This window comes from Hyperolius riggenbachi, chromosome 2 (assembly GCF_040937935.1).
Source record: "Hyperolius riggenbachi isolate aHypRig1 chromosome 2, aHypRig1.pri, whole genome shotgun sequence".
Classification (NCBI taxonomy): domain Eukaryota; kingdom Metazoa; phylum Chordata; class Amphibia; order Anura; family Hyperoliidae; genus Hyperolius; species Hyperolius riggenbachi.
The window spans coordinates 569,517,373-569,538,778 of NC_090647.1; the positions used below are offsets into that span (position 1 = coordinate 569,517,373).

Consider the following 21,406-nt stretch of genomic DNA (forward strand, 5'->3'; position numbering starts at 1 on the left):
CATTATTTAAAGTTTTATCTCTTACTGTTTGTAAAACATTATTATTCACAAAATAAAGCGATCAGTACGTAACGTAAATTGCAAAATATTTTTTGAATCCACAATTAGTAAAACATTATTATCCACATAATAAAGGGGGGTCTTAGGTTTAGGCACCAACAGGGGGGTCTTAGGTTTAGGCACCAATAGGGGGGTCTAGGGGTTAGGGGTAGGTACAGGGAGGGGTACTTAGGCAACAACAGGGGGGGGTCTTAGGTTTAGGCACTAACAGGGGGGTCTTAGGTTTAGGCACCAACAGGGGGGTTTTAGGTTTAGGCATTAACAGGGGGGTCTTAGGTTTAGGCACCAACAGGGGGGTCCTAGGTTTAGGCACCAAGAGGGGGGTCTAGGGGTTAGGGGTAGGTACAGGGAGGGTTACTTAGGCACCAACAGGGGGGGTCTTAGCACACTATATTTATAAACCCTATTAATGATTAATTATTATTTAGAGTTTACACCCCGCGCCCTTTTTGTCCAGGCGCCCTTTTTGTACGTACGCGAGGAGTCCTCACTGCTCCGGGGTATTATTATTATATAGACACACATTATTACACTCTACATGTGGAAGATAAGTGGTGTATAATCCCCCCCTACAGCCATAGAGGGGTCCTCACTGCTCGGGGGGTATTATTATATAGACACACATTATTACACTCTACATGTGGAAGATAAGTGGTGTATAATCCCCCTACAGCCATAGAGGGTTCCTCATTGCTCCGGGGGTATTATTATATAGACACACATTATTACACTCTACATGTGGAAGATAAGTGGTGTATAAACCCCCTACAGCCATAGAGGGGTCCTCACTGCTCCGGGGTTATTATTATATAGACACACATTATTACACTCTACATGTAGAAGATAAGTGGTGTATAATCCCCCTACAGCCATAGAGGGTTCCTCACAGCTCCGGGGGTATTATTATATAGACACACATTATTACACTCTACATGTGGAAGATAAGTGGTGTATAAACCCCCTACAGCCATAGAGGGGTCCTCACTGCTCCGGGGTTATTATTATATAGACACACATTATTACACTCTACATGTAGAAGATAAGTGGTGTATAATCCCCCCTACAGCCATAGAGGGGTCCTCACTGCTCCGGGGGTATTATTATATAGACACACATTATTACACTCTACATGTGGAAGATAAGTGGTGTATAATCCCCCTACAGCCATAGAGGGGCCCTCACTGCTCCGGGGGTATTATTATATAGACACACATTATTACACTCTTCATGTGGAAGATAAGTGGTGTATAATCCCCCTACAGCCATAGAGGGGTCCTCACTGCTCCGGGGGTATTATTATATAGACACACATTATTACACTCTACATGTGGAAGATAAGTGGTGTATAATCCCCCCCTACAGCCATAGAGGGGTCCTCACTGCTCCGGGGTTATTATTATATAGACACACATTATTACACTCTACATGTAGAAGATAAGTGGTGTATAAACCCCCTACAGCCATAGAGGAGTCCGGAGCTGGGAAAAAAGGGCGCATGCCGCTAGTGGACAAAAAGGGCGCCGCCATTCACTCCCATAATAAATAGCGTTTAATGGGCGCCGAGTAGGAAAAAAGGGCGCCGGAGCTAAATAAAGTTTATAAACGGCGCCAGGAGCTAAATAAAGTTTACAAACGGCGCCCGGCGATGTTTAATGATTTATAACTGAGCTTGTGGTGATTTACGTTTATAAAATGCACCCGTGCCGAATAACGTTTATGAAAATACTAAACATATTTATCTTATTTAAATAATTAAAACATTATTTAAAGTTTTATCTCTTACTGTTTGTAAAACATTATTATTCACAAAATAAAGCGATCAGTACGTAACGTAAATTGCAAAATATTTTTTGAATCCACAATTAGTAAAACATTATTATCCACATAATAAAGGGGGGTCTTAGGTTTAGGCACCAACAGGGGGGTCTTAGGTTTAGGCACCAATAGGGGGGTCTAGGGGTTAGGGGTAGGTACAGGGAGGGGTACTTAGGCAACAACAGGGGGGGGTCTTAGGTTTAGGCACTAACAGGGGGGTCTTAGGTTTAGGCACCAACAGGGGGGTTTTAGGTTTAGGCATTAACAGGGGGGTCTTAGGTTTAGGCACCAACAGGGGGGTCCTAGGTTTAGGCACCAAGAGGGGGGTCTAGGGGTAAGGGGTAGGTACAGGGAGGGTTACTTAGGCACCAACAGGGGGGGTCTTAGCACACTATATTTATAAACCCTATTAATGATTAATTATTATTTAGAGTTTACACCCCGCGCCCTTTTTGTCCAGGCGCCCTTTTTGTACGTACGCGAGGAGTCCTCACTGCTCCGGGGTATTATTATTATATAGACACACATTATTACACTCTACATGTGGAAGATAAGTGGTGTATAATCCCCCCCTACAGCCATAGAGGGGTCCTCACTGCTCGGGGGGTATTATTATATAGACACACATTATTACACTCTACATGTGGAAGGTAAGTGGTGTATAATCCCCCCCTACAGCCATAGAGGGTTCCTCACTGCTCCGGGGGTATTATTATATAGACACACATTATTACACTCTACATGTGGAAGATAAGTGGTGTATAATCCCCCTACAGCCATAGAGGAGTCCTCACTGCTCCGGGGGGTATTATTATATAGACACACATTATTACACTCTACATGTGGAAGGTAAGTGGTGTATAATCCCCCTACAGCCATAGAGGAGTCCTCACTGCTCCGGGGGTATTATTATATAGACACACATTATTACACTCTACATGTGGAAGGTAAGTGGTGTATAATCCCCCTACAGCCATAGAGGAGTCCTCACTGCTCCGGGGGTATTATTATATAGACACACATTATTACACTCTACATGTGGAAGGTAAGTGGTGTATAATCCCCCTACAGCCATAGAGGAGTCCTCACTGCTCCGGGGGTATTATTATATAGACACACATTATTACACTCTACATGTGGAAGATAAGTGGTGTATAATCCCCCTACAGCCGTAGAGGGGTCCTCACTGCTCCGGGGGTATTATTATATAGACACACATTATTACACTCTACATGTGGAAGGTAAGTGGTGTATAATCCCCCTACAGCCATAGAGGGTTCCTCACTGCTCCGGGGGTATTATTATATAGAAACACATTATTACACTCTACATGTGGAAGGTAAGTGGTGTATAATCCCCCTACAGCCATAGAGGGGTCCTCACTGCTCCGGGGGTAATATTATATAGACACACATTATTACACTCTACATGTGGAAGATATATGGTATATAATCCCCCTACAGCCATAGAGGAGTCCTCACTGCTCCGGGGGTATTATTATATAGACACACATTATTACACTTTACATGTGGAAGATAAGTGGTGTATAATCCCCCTACAGCCATAGAGGGTTCCTCACTGCTCCGGGGGTATTATTATATAGACACACATTATTACACTCTACATGTGGAAGGTAAGTGGTGTATAATCCCCCTACAGCCATAGAGGGTTCCTCACTGCTCCGGGGGTATTATTATATAGACACACATTATTACACTCTACATGTGGAAGATAAGTGGTGTATAATCCCCCTACAGCCATAGAGGAGTCCTCACTGCTCCGGGGTTATTATTATATAGACACACATTATTACACTCTACATGTGGAAGGTAAGTGGTGTATAATCCCCCTACAGCCATAGAGGGGTACTCACTGCTCCGGGGGTATTATTATATAGGCACACATTATTACACTCTACATGTGGAAGATAAGTGATGTATAATCCCCCTACAGCCATAGAGGGGTCCTCATTGCTCCGGGGGAATTATTATATAGGCACACATTATTACACTCTACATGTGGAAGGTAAGTGGTGTATAATCCCCCTACAGCCATAGAGGGGTCCTCATTGCTCCGGGGGTATTATTATATAGACACACATTATTACACTCTACATGTGGAAGGTAAGTGGTGTATAATCCCCCTACAGCCATAGAGGGGTCCTCATTGCTCCGGGGGTATTATTATATAGACACACATTATTACACTCTACATGTGGAAGGTAAGTGGTGTATAATCCCCCTACAGCCATAGAGGGGTCCTCATTGCTCCGGGGGTATTATTATATAGACACACATTATTACACTCTACATGTAGAAGATAAGTGGTGTATAATCCCCCCTACAGCCATAGAGGGGTCCTCATTGCTCCGGGGGTATTATTATATAGACACACATTATTACACTCTACATGTAGAAGATAAGTGGTGTATAATCCCCCTACAGCCATAGAGGGGTCCTCACTGCTCCGGGGGTATTATTATATAGACACACATTATTACACTCTACATGTGGAAGATAAGTGGTGTATAATCCCCCTACAGCCATAGAGGGGTCCTCACTGCTCCGGGGGTATTATTATATAGACACACATTATTACACTCTACATGTGGAAGATAAGTGGTGTATAATCCCCCTACAGCCATAGAGGGGTCCTCACTGCTCCAGGGGTATTATTATATAGACACACATTATTACACTCTACATGTGGAAGATAAGTGGTGTATAATCCCCCTACAGCCATAGAGGGATCCTCACTGCTCCGGGGGTATTATTATATAGACACACATTATTACACTCTACATGTAGAAGATAAGTGGTGTATAATCCCCCTACAGCCATAGAGGGGTCCTCACTGCTCCGGGGGGTATTATTATATAGACACACATTATTACACTCTACATGTGGAAGATAAGTGGTGTATAATCCCCCTACAGCCATAGAGGGATCCTCACTGCTCCGGGGGTATTATTATATAGACACACATTATTACACTCTACATGTAGAAGATAAGTGGTGTATAATCCCCCCTACAGCCATAGAGGGGTCCTCACTGCTCCGGGGTTATTATTATATAGACACACATTATTACACTCTACATGTAGAAGATAAGTGGTGTATAATCCCCCTACAGCCATAGAGGAGTCCTCACTGCTCCGGGGGTATTATTATATAGACACACATTATTACACTCTACATGTGGAAGGTAAGTGGTGTATAATCCCCCTACAGCCATAGAGGGGTCCTCACTGCTCCGGGGGTATTATTATATAGACACACATTATTACACTCTACATGTGGAAGATAAGTGGTGTATAATCCCCCCTACAGCCATAGAGGGGTCCTCACTGCTCCGGGGGTAATATTATATAGACACACATTATTACACTCTACATGTGGAAGATAAGTGGTGTATAATCCCCCTACAGCCATAGAGGGGTCCTCACTGCTCCGGGGGTATTATTATATAGACACACATTATTACACTCTACATGTGGAAGATAAGTGGTGTATAATCCCCCTACAGCCATAGAGGGATCCTCACTGCTCCGGGGGTATTATTATATAGACACACATTATTACACTCTACATGTGGAAGGTAAGTGGTGTATAATCCCCCTACAGCCATAGAGGGGTCCTCACTGCTCTGGGGGTATTATTATATAGACACACATTATTACACTCTACATGTGGAAGATAAGTGGTGTATAATCCTCCTACAGCCATAGAGGGGTCCTCACTGCTCCGGGGTATTATTATATAGACACACATTATTACACTCTACATGTAGAAGATACGTGGTGTATAATCCCCCCTACAGCCATAGAGGGGTCCTCACTGCTCCGGGGGTATTATTATATAGACACACATTATTACACTCTACGGGCTCGATTCACAAAGCGGTGCAAAGTGTTAGCACCGTGGTGAAAAGGCCCTTATCACGCCTAAAGTCACTTTAGGCATGATAAGAAGAAACTCGCGCGAAGTTGCCGCGCGTACGCGCGCAACACCCGACGCTTCGCGCGAAGCTCCCATTAAGCCCTACCGTAACTTCGCGCGAAGAGCAGGAAAAATCGGTGATAACTCAGTGGTGAAAAGGTCATCACGCCTAAAGTCTTTTAGGCGTGATAACTGGGTTATCACCGCTTTGTGAATCGAGGCCTACATGTGGAAGATAAGTGGTGTATAATCCCCCTACAGCCATAGAGGAGTCCTCACTGCTCCGGGGGTATTATTATATAGACACACATTATTACACTCTAAGGGCTCGATTCACAAAGCGGTGCTAACCCAGTTAGAGACTTTGGGCCTGATTCACAAAGCGGTGATAACTCAGTTATCACGCCTAAATGACTTTAGGCGTGATAACCTTTGCACCACACTGGTGAAAAGCCAGTTTTGGCATGATAAGTTTAGGTGTGATAAGTTTAGGCGTGATAAGTTTAGGCATGCTAAGTTTAGATAAGTTTAGATCGCACGCAAAGTCCCGCACGCAAAGCAGCGCCATTAAACTCTATGCGAAGTGCACCAGACTTTGCTAGCGCAAAACTTTTGATCAGCTGTGCACTGCGGTGCTAACGCAGTTGGTGCTTAAACTTATCATGCCTAAACGTATCACACCTAAACTTATCATGCCTAAACTTATCACACCTAAACTTATCACACCTAAACTTATCATGCCTAAACTGAGTTTAGGCGTGATAAAGGGCTTTTCACCAGGGTGCTAACTGTTAGCACCGCTTTGTGAATCAGGCCCTTTGGGCCTGATTCACAAAGCGGTGCTAACAGTTAGCACGCTGGTGAAAAGCCCTTTATCACGCCTAAACTCAGTTTAGGCATGATAAGTTTAGGTGTGATCAGTTTAGGCATGATAAGTTTAGATAAGTGTAGATAGCATGCAAAGTCCCGCACGCAAAGCAGCGCCATTAAACTCTATGCGAAGTGCACCAGACTTTGCTAGCGCAAAACTTTTGATCAGCTGTGTACTGCGGTGCTAACGCAGTTGGGGCCTGATTCACAAAGCGGTGCTAACAGTTAGCACGCTGGTGAAAAGCCCTTTATCATGCCTAAACTCAGTTTAGGCATGATAAGTTTAGGTGTGATAAATTTAGGTGTGATAAGTTTAGCCATGATAAGTTTAGGTGTGATAAGTTTAGGCGTGATAAGTTTAAGCACCAACTGGGTTAGCACCGCAGTGCACAGCTGATCAAAAGTTTTGCGCTAGCAAAGTCTGGTGCACTTCGCATAAAGTTTAATGGCGCTGCTTTGCGTGCGGGACTTTGCAAGTGATCTAAACTTATCTAAACTTATCGGGCCTGATTCACAAAGCGGTGCTAACAGTTAGCACGCTGGTGAAAAGCCCTTTATCACACCTAAACTCAGTTTAGGCATGATAAGTTTAGGTGTGATAAGTTTCGGTGTGATAAGTTTAGGCATGATAAGTTTAGGTGTGATAAGTTTAGGCGTGCTAAGTTTAAGCACCAACTGCGTTAGCACCGCAGTGCACAGCTGATCAAAATTTTGCGCTAGCAAAGTCTGGTGCACTTCGCATAGAGTTTAATAGCGCTGCTTTGCGTGCGGGACTTTGCACGCTATCTACACTTATCTAAACTTAGCATGCCTAAACTTATCACACCTAAACTTATCACACCTAAACGTATCACACCTAAACTGGCTTTTCACCAGCGTGGTGCAATGGTTATCATGCCTAAAGTCTCTAACTGGGTTAGCACCGCTTTGTGAATCGAGCCCATCATGCCTAAACTTATCACACCTAAACTTATCACGCCTAAACTAGAGTGACCAGATTTTTGAAGGCTCAACCTGGGACGGGGGGAATTGGAGGGGGGGGGGGGGGGCGGCTGCGGGGCGCGGAGCGCGCCCCGTGAAAAACAGGGGATGCGGCGCGCGGCGCAAAATGTGGTGTCTGCAGCGCGTGCGAAAAATGGGCGTGGCCATGACATTCTATGGGCGGAGCTAACGTAATGATGCAACAGCGAGGCATAAGAAAGCAGTGTTTACGCCGTGATGTGGTCAAACGTGGATTCACATCATAGGTGTGCAGAAACTGTGTGATGCTATTTAATAGTATGCCATAACCCCAAAGCAGCAAACACAGCCAACTATGACCATTAAATAATAAATGCAGCAACAGTTACCCCAGACACCACAAAATAAACGCAATGGGCAACATTTCAGCACAAAATAAACGCATTGCGGGCAACATTTCAGCACAAAATAAACGCATTGCGGGCAACATGTCAGCATAAAATAAACGCAATGGGGGCAAACATGTCAGTACAAAATAAACACAATGGGGGCAAACATGTCAGTACAAAATAAACGCACTGCGGGCAACATGTTAATACAAAATGAACGCACGGCGGGCAAGCATGTCAGTACAAGATAAACGCACTGCGGGCAAACATGTCAGTACAAGATAAACGCACTGCGGTCAAACATGTCAGTACAAGATAAACGCACTGCGGGCAAACTTGTCAGTACAAGATAAACGCACTGCGGGCAAACATGTCAGTACAAGATAAACGCACTGCGGGCAAACATGTCAGTACAAGATAAACGCACTGCGGGCATACATGTCAGTACAAAATAAACGCAATGCGGGCAACATGTCAGTACAAAATAAACGCACTGCGGGCAAACATGTCAGTACAAGATAAACGCACTGCGGGCAAACATGTCAGTACAAGATAAACGCACTGCGGGCAAACATGTCAGTACAAGATAAACGCACTGCGGGCAAACATGTCAGTACAAGATAAACGCACTGCGGGCAAACATGTCAGTACAAGATAAACGCACTGCGGGCATACATGTCAGTACAAGATAAACGCACTGCGGGCAAACATGTCAGTATAAGATAAACGCACTGCGGGCAAACATGTCAGTACAAGATAAACGCACTGCAGACAACCATGTCAGTACAAGATAAACGCACTGCGGACAAACATTTCAGTACAAGATAAACGCACTGCGGGCAAACATGTCAGTACAAGATAAACGCACTGCGGGCAAACATGTCAGTACAAGATAAACGCACTGCGGGCATACATGTCAGCACAAGATAAACGCACTGCGGGCAAACATGTCAGTACAAGATAAACGCACTGCGGGCAAACATGTCAGTACAAGATAAACGCACTGCGGGCAAACATGTCAGTACAAGATAAACGCACTGCGGGCAAACATGTCAGTACAACATAAACGCACTGCGAGCAAACATGTCAGTACAAGATAAACGCACTGCGGGAAAACATGTCAGTACAAGATAAACGCACTGCGGGCAAACATGTCAGTACAAGATAAACGCACTGCGGGCAAACATGTCAGTACAAGATAAACGCACTGCGGGCAAACATGTCAGTACAAGATAAACGCACTGCGGGCAAACATGTCAGTATAAGATAAACGCACTGCGGGCAAACATGTCAGTACAAAATGAACACAATTTGGGCAAATATGTCAGTACAAAATGTGGGCAAACACTTCACCTGCAAGAAAAAGCATTTACTCACCTGGCAGAAGACGTCCCCTCACGCAGCAGGCCTCTGGTGCCTCTGGTGTGTGCAGCTCCCCCTGGCCTGGACGATCTTCAATCTCCCGCTCAGCCTCTCACAGGCAGAGCAGGGCTACGGCAAGATGGCGTCCGGAGGCGGAGCCCTGTACTGGAGACAAATAGTCTCCAATACAGGGCTCCGCCTCCGGACGCCATCTTCCCGTAGCCCTGCTCTGCTTGTGCCTGCCGGAGGAGAACATTGCAGGCTGCTGGAGCGGGGCTGCGCGGAATGAACTAGCGCAGCGTCTAGTAGACGCTGCAGCTAGTTCACTGTACGGTGGCCAGAGTCCCGAGGCCGGGACGTCCCGCTGCTAAAAGCGGGACGTTTCCTGGGACCTCATGCAGCCTGGGACAGCGCCCCCCGAAGGCGGGATGCGTCCCGGGTAAAGCGGGACGTATGGTCACCGTACCTAAACTGGCTTCTCACCAGCATGGTGCAATGGTTATCATGCCTAAAGTCTCTAACTGGGTTAGCACCGCTTTGTGAATCGAGCCCCTGGTGTGCAAGGTGTCCACGCGTGATATACTTGTTATAGGGAGGATAGTGATGGTTTAGCAGGAGCGAGAGGAAATATGAAATGGCTTCATTCTGTGAGCACAGCTGGCCGCCTCCATGGCTCTGGGGACAGAATTCTGCCCTCTCTTGGCACAACATCCTCATTGGCTATCATCCTTTTAGGTGTAGCAGCTATGGGGTAATTGGGGCTAAGGGCAACTGTGACCTATCGCAGAGCTGTTAAAGGGCATACACTTCCAGCAGTCAAAGCAAACATCTGCAAATGAAGAGTCCACACACTACCTGTCTGAATGAAATAGAATGACCTTTCCAGCATAGAAAGAAAAACCAAAGCGTCCCACAAGATATAATTTCAGATTGGATTGGAGTCGACAATCGGTGTGCATTCACAGTGGTGATCACGAAACTAACGGTTGTGCCGTGACATACAGCACTTACGATTTTAGTTTCCTATTTTGAATAAAGTTTTTACATACATGCCAAGTCCATGCGCCAGGCTTCAAAGTGTTGCCCCGCCCCTTGCATGGATTGCAACTGCTTCTGTGCAGGGGGGTGTGGCTACATGCTAGAAGCTGGCTCATGGACACGGCATGTGAAAACTGCTATTCAGAGGGGATTTTCAGCGTTCTGTAATTTGTATTGGAGCGCAATCGCTCCAGAAATGCTGCAGGACCCACGATTGTGCCTTAACTAATCGAAATGGCTCCCGTGCGTCTGCAGCAATTGACATACATAAGGCAATTCCAAGGCATGGCTAAAAGCGCTCTATGCGATTTCAGCATGAAATGTCTCATGAATCAGCCCTGCAATGCCACCTCTGCCCCTTGCCTGGCTGCCCCTCAAGTTTAAAAATGTTCCCCCATGCCTGTGCTCCTTAAGATCTCAACTGACCGTACCCTCACATGCCCAATATGGATGGGTTCATCCACTTGCAGGGGTACGGCCGGACTTAGCGCTGGAATGGTGAGCTTTACAAGGAACAAGTAAGCATCTGGACCATCCTGTAACATAAAAATATGCATTATACAATACATCAGTATGATTTTTTTACAATAACAAACTCTAAAATCTTAGATCAGAGCATATTCCCCAAACAGCATAATCGTGCAGCATGTTCTCCAGACATGTGTGTCCTTCAGCCTCCCATGTGTCAGGGCTACACTGATAAGTGCTGCTGGGTGATGTGGAATAGTACATATCACTCTCATCACAGGAGCCAGCGCCAGATAGGCACGGTATGCTGGAGGATTGCTCCTGCACCGCTTTCTGTCTCCTGTCCACAGGAAGTGGGACTAGTCCTGCTGAAAGGTGCTGAGAAGAGAATTCAGGACATGCTAGAAAAGATCTGTGTTAATTACCGGTAACCTATAGCAGCCCTGCATGTGGCTGAATGGAGTAATGGTTAAGGGCGCTGCCTCTGACACAGGAGACCAGGGTTCGAATCTCGGCTCTGCCTGTTCAGTAAGCCAGCACCTATTCAGTAGGAGACCTTAGGCAAGTCTCCCTAACGCTGCTGCTGCCTATAGAGCGCATCCTAGTGGCTGCAGCTCTGGCCTAACACTGCTACTGCCTATAGAGCGCCCCCTAGTGGCAGCAGCACTGGCCTAACACTGCTACTGCCTATAGAGTGCCTCCTAGTGGCTGCAGCTCTGGCCTAACACTGCTACTGCCTATAGAGCATCCCCTAGTGGCTGCAGCTCTGGCCTAACACTGCTACTGCCTATAGAGCGCCCCTAGTGGCTGCAGCTCTGGCCTAACACTGTTACCGCCTATAGAGCGCCCCCTAGTGGCTGCAGCTCTGGCCTAACACTGCTACTGCCTATAGAGCACGTCCTAGTGGCTGCAGCTCTGGCCTAACACTGCTACTACCTATAGAGCGCCCCCTAGTGGCTGCAGCTCTGGCCTAACACTGCTACTGCCTATAGAGCTCCCCTAGTGGCTGCAGCTCTGGCCTAACACTGCTACTGTCTATAGAGCGCCCCCCCTAGTGGCTGCCGCTCTGGCCTAACACTGCTACTGCCTATAGAGCGCCCCCTAGTGGTTGCAGCTCTGGCCTAACACTGCTACTGCCTATAGAGCGCCCCCTAGTAGCTGCAGCTCAGGCCTAACACTGCTACTGCCTATAGAGCGCGCCCTAGTGCCTGCAGCTCTGGCGCTTTGAGTCCGCCAGGAGAAAAGTGTGATATAAGTGTTCTGTGTTTTTTTGTTTGATCTCAAGACACAGGGCCGTGCAGAGGGTCCTTAAGTGGGGGGTGCTCAAATTTAAAAAAGGGGCCTGGCAACATCTTCCCCTGCATGCCCCCCCCCCCCCCCCTCCTCGTTTTTGGCTAGGGGGGTATTGGTTTTTAAATTGATATATTACTCATTTTAAAATGTTAATATGAAGGAAAATGAATCGGGATAGAAAGGACCAGTGTGGCTTGAATTATATGTCAATAGTAGAGAGTAGCAGGCTGGGCACATCCAATTAAAACATCGCCATTTATTGAAAAAACGTTTAAAAACAGGTACTAAACCATGACAGCATTCAAGGCATAAGAGAGATGGCACAAAGCATGCAGAGGTCAACAGCCGTTTCACACCACTCAATGGGGCGCTTCATCATGACACTGAGCCCCCCCGATTAACTCCCCTTAAAGGGAACCTTAAGTGAGAGGGATATGGATGTTTCCTTTTTAACAATACCAGTTGCTTGTCAATCCTGCTGATCTCTTTGGCTGCAGTAGTGCCTGAATCACAGACCTGTAACAAGCATGTAGCTAATCCAGTCTGACTTCAGTCAGAGCACCTGATCTGCATGCTTGTTCAGGGGCTGTGGCTGAAAGTATTAGAGACACAGGATCAGCAGGCGATTCAGGCAACTGGTATTATTTTAAAAGGAAAAATCCATATCCTTCTCAGTTCAGGTTCCCTTTAAATAGTATACTCACTAAAGTTTGCAAAGAAGCAGGCCGGACGCCCACCTCACACGCTCCCCCTCCATCTATCCACTTCCTGGTCACATGTGCGCTCCAAAAAACGGAAGTCGGAAGTGGTTATTCAGTCGAGCAGCCAATAGGCTGCCGTCAGGTCAGATGAGGACTTCCCTGTTTCCAAAGACGCTAATACAGCGTCCAAAAAGATCCATCCACCCTAGAAACGTCACAGTTTGTGGGGACGCCCCACGGGAACCACCAATAGGGACGTAGAGCTGCCGAAGCTGTGACAAGTTGCCAGGCAACCAGCAAACAAAGCCCAAAGCAGGAAGTGGCAGGAAACCTATCGAGGGAAACGTGACAACTAGCGAAGCGTGCAACAACACCCGCCCACCATAGGGACGTCACTAACTAAACCCCCCCCCCAGGAGAGACTACCAATACGGCAGAACAACAGCTCAAGCCGTTGCCAGTTGCCAACGCAACCAGTATACATAATTTGTAGCAAAGAACACTCCGTCTCTGAGAAATCAGCTCAGCTAAAAAAAAGAAAGGACCAGTGTGGTTTGAATTATAAAACAACATATTTTTCTTATGAAAATGATGTGGTATGCATGACTAGGGGTGTGATGGGGGCGTGAGCAGGGGTGTGGCTTAAGTGTCCCTTTTTCTCATCTCAAAAAGTTGGGTGGTATGCTGGCATACAGGGTGATATAAGGTGATTAGTGATATTATAATGACTGGTGATGATTGTACCTCCATCCCTCAGTGTCGGTATCGGTTCCTCTTCTGAACATCTGGTGTTGGGTGGGGCCTCCTCTGGGTCAGGTGGTTAGGGGTGACATTACTGGAATATAAGGTGATATAAGGTGATTGATGATATAATGACTGGTGGTGATGTGTGTCTCCATCCCTCAGTGCCGGTATCGGTTCCTCTCCTGAACATCTGGTGTTGGGTGGGGTCACCTCTGGGTCAGGTGGTTAGGGGTGACATTACTGGCATACAGGGTGATATAGGGTGATTGGTGATATTGTAATGACTGGTGATGATTGTGTCTCCATCTCTCAGTGCCGGTATCGGTTCCTCTCCTGAATATCTCGTGTCTCCCGGATGGCAATGCTTGGATCTCCTGCCGGGTGGAGAATGGGACAAATCCCTCCATCAGCTTGACTGTGAATGCAGGATCCCCTGAAAGGAGTTCTAGTGATCACATGACTGTCACGAAGCCGTCACCCGGCCCCTGGAATGTCACCTGCTCTGCAAAGAACCGAGTCAGTGAGACTAAGACCCACAAGATCCAGGACAGCTGCCCAGGTGAGTCACATGACAGAAATACGGCCAATAGAGATAAGAGACATCACTGAGGATGATAAGAGCATTCCAACCTCCAGGAATCTCCTCTTAGCAGTGGTGCTCATCCAATATTCGGATATCTGAACTACCCGGATAATCCAAACTTTTTACACTATCTGACCTCGGATTCGGATTCCGGATACCTGGTCAAATCCGGAATGTGGTATCTGGATTCTCAGCGGAATCTGGATAGGAATTTGGATATCCGGTCGAATATCCGAATCCGGATACTGTAACTATGGAGATGACGTCCATGACATCACTGAGCCAATCAGAGGGCTCCCAGCAGAAGCCCTAGCACCCAATCACAGAAGATAACCCTGGCCAGCCCCTGTATATTAAGGAGGCCTGCCATGATGAGAAATCTCGTCCTTTCTTGTGACTGCTCACTGAGAGACATGCTCCAGTGCTGCTGGCCTAGCAAGTGCTGTATACAGTGATAAACATAAAGCTTTTCAGTGATTAACACCTTCACTATCACTACACTTTTGTTCTATTGTTTATTAGGTAGCTAGCTTGATTTCATTCAGTGACAGTCAGAATGTGTGATTCAGGCCTGCAGCTGCTGCTGTTAGGTCCTGTGTCTGTGTGTGCTATGCACAGACCAGGCCAGATGCTGGCCTGCTATTAGCCTTAGCTACAGTATAGGTTAGGGAATAGGATTACTGTGTTATTGCGTAGTTGGTACTGCAGTGCTAGTTAATTGTTAGAGTAGTACTACTGTGTTAGCTTGCCACAGATTACTGCAGTGCTGCTGTGCTGTGCTGAGCAGTGTCAGTGTGACAGTTAGACAGTTAGGGCCTGATTCACAAAGCGGTGCTAACAGTTAGCACGCTGGTGAAAAGCCCTTTATCACGCCTAAACTCAGTTTAGGCATAATAAGTTTAGGTGTGATAAGTTTAGGTGTGATAAGTTTAGGCATGATAAGTTTAGGTGTGATAAGTTTAGGCATGATAAGTTTAAGCGCCAACTGGGTTAGCACCGCAGTGCACAGCTGATCAAAAGTTATACGCTAGCAAGGGGCTCGATTTACCAAGCGGTGCAAAGTGTTAGCACCGTGGTGAAAAGGCCCTCTTCACGCCTAAAGTCACTTTAGGCATGATAAGAAGCACTTCGCGCGATGCGCCCATTAAACCCTATGGGACTTTGCGCGCGCGCCTGTGCGGGTGCGCGCGCAAAACTTTGCGCGCGATAACTTCGCGCGAAGTGCAGGCAAAAACGGTGCTAACTCAGTGGTGAAGAGGTCATCACGCCTAAAGTCCTTTAGGCGTGATAACTGGGTTAGCACCGCTTGGTGAATCGAGCCCAAAGTCTGGTGCACTTCGTATAAAGTTTAATGGTGCTGCTTTGCGTGCGGGACTTTGCAAGCGATCTAAACTTATCTAAACTTAGCATGCCTAAACTTATCACACCTAAACTTATCACGCCTAAACTTATCACACCTGGGGCTTGATTCACCAAGCGGTGCAAAGTGTTTGCACGCTGGTGAAAAGGCCCTTATCACGCCTAAACTCACTTTAGGCATGATAAGAAGAAACTCGCGCGAAGTTACCGCGCGCAGCACCCGACGCTTCGCGCGAAGCTCCCATTAAGCCCTATGGGACTTTGTGCGCGCTCTCACGCGCGTACGCGCGTACGCGCGGTAACTTCGCGCGAAGAGCAGGAAAAAGCGGTGATAACTCAGTGGTGAAAAGGTCATCACGCCTAAAGTCTTTTAGGCGTGATAACTGGGTTATCACCGCTTTGTGAATCGAGCCCCTAAACTGGCTTTTCACCAGAGTGGTGCAATGGTTATCATGCCTAAAGTCTCTAACTGGGTTAGCACCGCTTTGTGAATCGAGCCCTTAGTGTGCACTGTCTTCTCCTCTGCTATCTGTCACTCCGTGCTGATTTGCTTTGAAGTCCAAACCCGATTTTAATAAAGTACAAGTACCCCACATCATGTGGCTGAAGCAAGCTGGCGCTGGCAGTGGTCAGACTCAGAGCACCAGAACCCCCTCTGCCACTGCTGCCGACACTGAGGCCTGTTCAGGCAGCCAGTCCTCAGTGGCCGCCTCTGCTCCTTCCATCGCTTCCCTGTTGTTGGCAAGAGGCGGACATGAAGTGGCTGGGAATCACTATGCCTGCCTTACCACCCTTTACCACCACCACCACAACCTCCTGGCTCCTCCTAATTAACTATTACAAACTATGCCAACTAGTTCACAATTTTTTTACTGCCGTGTTACCACCAATGCTACGTGCCATGTGCACGTGCCACATGCCACGTGCCACATACACATGCCACGTGCCATGTCCGGCATGCTCCTGGCAGACATTTCACCTGCTGCATTGCTCTGCTCCTGCTGCCTTTGCTGCTCCCACCATCAGGGTGCCACAGGCCACTGCTGCTGATACCACCTATATTTAACCCAATACACAATTGCTGCATAATTTTTTTTGCGGTGTCTGGACTGAAAACTGTCATGTCCCAGTTGTGCGGTTGGACTTTGGACACAATGGGCTCGATTCACTATGCGGTGCTAACTGTTAGTGCCGCAGTGAAAAGCCCATTATCACATGTAAAGTAGCTTTGCGCGCACTAATAGTCATGCAAAGCTACATCGCGCCTAAAACGTCACGCGATGCAACAATAGCGTCGCACGTGGTGCGATGAAAACAGGACATATGGTGCCCTCGAAAAGTTGCACCAGTGCTCCCTAAAGGTTGCACCATCGGACGTACTGGTGCGACGTTAAAGGGGCACCATACGTCTCGGTTTCATCGTACCGCATGCGGCGTTATCGTTGCATCACGCAACGTTTTCAGCGCACCGCGGTACCACGCGCAGTGCGAAGTTTTCAGCATCATTTGCGCTGCAGTTTGGACGTCTTAACCTTTAAGACGTCCAAACTGCCATACCGCCGCTTTGTGAATCAAGTGCAATGTGGGCTTGCTCCATCGAGGGCCACCGGTGAGAGCGGATTTGAATGCCCGGGCCGGCCCAGAGTTCCAGGAGGTTGTGGTACCACCAACGTTACGTGCCACGTGCCACGTCCAGCATGCTCCTGGCACATGTTACACCTGCTGCTGCTGCATAGCCCTGCTCCTGCTGCCTGTGAAGCTCCCACCGCCAGGCCAGGGTGCTACAGGCCACTGATACCACAGATATTTTTTCATATTAAAGAGCTTTATTGAACAAATTATCAAATATAAAAATGCTTGAAATAGCGAGACAAATAACATATCATTTGCAATTGACATACGTGAACACAAAAAGCTAATATGCTAATATAGATATGTTACTAATATATGCAAAAGATGACCTGAGAGCATAGTCCAGAGAGCTGGACCGCTCAACCTGGGAAATGGGGCACAGGAGTACCTCCTGAGATCCCAGGGATCAGTGATACCACTTATATTTAACCCAAAACACAATTGCTGCATAATTTTTTGGAGGTGTCTGGGCTGAAAACTGCCATGTCCCAGCTGTGCGGTTGGACTTTGGACACAATGTGGGCTGCACGACCGCTGTCTGGAACCTAGGCCTAATGTTAATTGACAGCCATTTTTTTTTTTTGGGGGGGGGGGGGGGGGGATTTTAAGTCCCCACATCATCAATTAGTGTTTAATCAATCATGATGCTACATGCCTCATTTACCCTAAAAAACGTTTTAAAAGCAATTTAAAGGCCACTTCCAGTTTTCGATTTGGATATTCGAATTCGGGCGGATATCACGGATACTGGGGTCGGATATCCGATTCTATTCGGATTCCGGAAAGTTTGGATTCGGATATCCGATTCGGATCCGGGTATATCTGGGTATCCGGATCCGAATCATTTCGGATTTTGAAAAGGGGTATCCAAGCACCCCTGCCTCCTAGTTCTGCTGCAACCAGGTTGGCCACTTACAGCTTATTATTGGGCTATTAGATATCACATTACTGGGAAGGCTAGAGGAAAGATATAGAGAGGATGTATACGAGATAGTAACCAATAAACCATCCATATGAGTATATTTCATGTGTGAAGGACTTCTCTGCAGTGGTGCTCGGCAAGATTTCGAATATCCGAGTTACCCAGATAATCCGAACTTTTTCAGCTATTCGACTGGATTCAGATTCCGGATACCTGGGCCCAAATCCGGATAGCTATCTGCAGATAGATGTCAGGCAATCCGAATATCCGCAGATATCCACAGATATCCAAATCTTGAGATACTGTAACTAAGGAGATGACATCCATGACGTCATTGAGCCAATCAGAGAGCTCCCAGCATAAGCCCTAGCAACCAATAACAGAGGGGAACCCTGGCCAGCCCCTCCTGACCTCATTGAGCCAATCAGAGGGCTCCCAGCCTAAACCCTGGCACCCAATTACAGAAAGGAACCCTGGCCAGCCCCCCTGTATAATAAGGAGGGCTGCCATGATGAGACATATCGTCCTTGTTTGTGAATGCTCACTGAGAGACATGCTCCAGTGATGCTGGCCTAACAAGGGCTGTACACAGTGATAAACCTAAAGCTGTTCAGTGATTAACCCCTTCACTATCACTACACTATTGTTCTATTGTTAATTAGGTAGCTAGCTTGATTTCATTCAGTGACAGTCAGAGTGTGTGCTGCAGGTCGGCTGCAGCTACTATTTGTCTGTGTGTGTGCTGTGCACAGACCAGGCCAGCTGCTGCCTGCTGGCCAGCTATTAGCCTTAGCTACAGTATAGGTTAGGGAATAGGATTACTGTGTTATTGTGTAGTTAGTACTGTAGTACTGCAGTCAGTGCTCGTTAGTTGTTAGAGTAGTAGTACTACTGTGTTGCTTACTACAGAACTGCTGTGCTGCTGAGAGGTGCCAGTGTGACGGTTAGTGTGCACTAGTGTCTTCTCCTCTGCTGTCTGACTGTCGCTCGGCATGTGGCACTTGGCACGTGGGCTTGGCACTTGACACGTGGCACTCGGCACGTGGCACTTGGCAGGTGGCACTTGGCCGTGGCATGTGTCACGTGACACCTGCCAAGTGCCAAGTGATACATGCCAAGTGCCACGTGCCATGTGCCAAATGCCAAGTGCCAAGTTTTGTACAGCAGGAGACATTGGCAGCGCTTCCAAACAGAGGCTGCACCCGAATTGACTACCTGCAATAGATGTGCAGAGCTCCAGAATTGTGGACTAAAATACACAACATGCATTCAAAATAGGTACAGCAAAGGAGGACGTTAGCTTCAGTATAAATAATATGTGCACAAAACTCATGTAAATATACTTATGGCTAGCTGCATCCATGTGCATCAATTTGCATTCAAATTATAGATTAGGACTAGTACATGATTTGCACCTGATTTGCATTCAAGGCATGTATTTAGCCCTGTGGGGCTCTGCATGCCTCTGTTGGTCTACAATTCAGTTGCAGCCTATGAGCGCTGTCATTTGTTTGATGTCTGCCAAGTGCCACGTGCCATGTGCCATGTGCCAAGTGCCACGTCCGGCATGCTCCTGGTAGACGTTACACCTGCTGCTGCTGCATTGCCCTGCTCCCTGTGCTGCTCTCACCGCCAAGATGCCACAGGCTACTGCTGCTGTGCTGATACCACCTATATTTAACACAAAACACAATTGCTGCGTAGTTTTTTTGGAGGTGTCTTGGCTGAAAACTGCCATGTCCCAGTTGTGCGGTTGGACTTTGGACACAATGGGCTTGATTCACTAACCGGCGCTAAGCCGGTTAGTGTGCCCTAAGTGTTAGTGTGTGCAAACCATGGCGTTAGGTGGTTTGCGCCCACACAGTTAGAATAATCCCGCTCACCCTGCGCGCAGCACGGATAATAGTGCACATTGCTGGCCCATAAAAGTCACACCCGATGTGACGAAAATGACGCATCGGGTGCCTGTTAAGCACCCGATGTGTCATTTTCGTTGCATCGGGTGCGACTTTTAAGGGCCAGCGGGTGCAACGTTATTGTTGCACCGCGCACTAATATCGGCGCACTCGCGCTGCACGCGCAGTGCACGGGGCCGCCCGCAAAGTAGGTTTGCGCACACTAGCGGCCAAAAAGGGCTTTTAACTCCGGCGCTAACATTTAGCACCGGTTAGTGAATCAAGCCCAATGTGGGCTGCAGGACCGCTGTCTGGAACCTAGGCCTGATGTTAATTGACAGCCATTTTTTTTTTGGGGGGGGGGGGATTTTAAGTCCCCACATCATCAATTTGTGTTTCCCTTTAAAAAGACATGATGCTACATGCCTCATTTACCCTAAAAAATGTTTTAGAAGCAATTTAACGCCCACTTCCGGTTTTCTACCCGGATATCTGGGATACTGGGTTTAGATATCGGATTCGGATTCCAAAAGTTCAAACTCGGCTATCCGATTCGGATCGGTTATCTGGGTATCCGGATCTGAATTCAATTCAGATTTTGAAAAGGGGCATCCGAGCAGCACTACTTCTCTGTGATACATTCCTGTCTTCTGAGCATGGCTATAGAAATGTGCGGATCAGAGGAAAATGGCGCCTATGCTTAATAATGGCGCCGCATGTAATAGATAGGCTTAACGTTATTTACCGTTAATAGGGTATAGTAATGTTGCGCGAAAGACATTTATGAAGGAGGGCGCACTGTGTCTATATTTATCAATAGTGCTGCCTACTATTAAACAAAGTTTTATTGTTTTTTACCGTCAGGACGGCAAATATTAACCACTTTACCCCCCCGCGGTACGGATTTCTCCGTCCCTTTTTCCACCCTTATAAAACCAAGGGACGGAGAAATCCGTACCTCCCGCGCTACCGCCGATGTCCGCGCTACCGCCGCTCATGTGCGCGCTCCCGCCACTCGTGGCACACCGCCGCCCGCTCGCCCGGAGATCAATGAATGGGAAAATCCATTCCCGTTCGTTGATCTAAGCCCCCGCAATGATCTGCTGCTTCTATGAGAAGCAGCGCGATCATTGTGATTTGCCCAGCCTCATAGTGCTTCCTGTAAGCGTCCTTCCGGACGCTTACAGGTCGCATGAACACAAACTCACTGTGGCCATCTTGTGGCCAAATAGTAAAACTACACCCTAAAGCATTTTACATATACAAATAAATTACTTTTACACAATAAATTTATTCATTACCTCCCACACTCCCCAATTTTTAACTTTTTAAATATTTATGTCAAGAGGGTATAACACTGTTACTTTATAAACTACG

General features: G+C 47.1%; 1 protein-coding gene across 3 annotated transcripts in view; it reads left to right on the forward strand.

The window, feature by feature from the left end:
* LOC137547429 (uncharacterized) overlaps positions 1–21,406 on the forward strand; it is a 309,151-nt gene that overhangs the window by 228,550 nt on the left and 59,195 nt on the right. For all 3 annotated transcript variants that reach the window (XM_068271011.1, XM_068271010.1, XM_068271012.1), the window contains one exon: positions 13,952–14,197. In XM_068271011.1, coding sequence (XP_068127112.1) covers positions 13,952–14,197 — 246 coding nt within the window. The remainder of the gene's footprint in view (positions 1–13,951; positions 14,198–21,406) is intronic.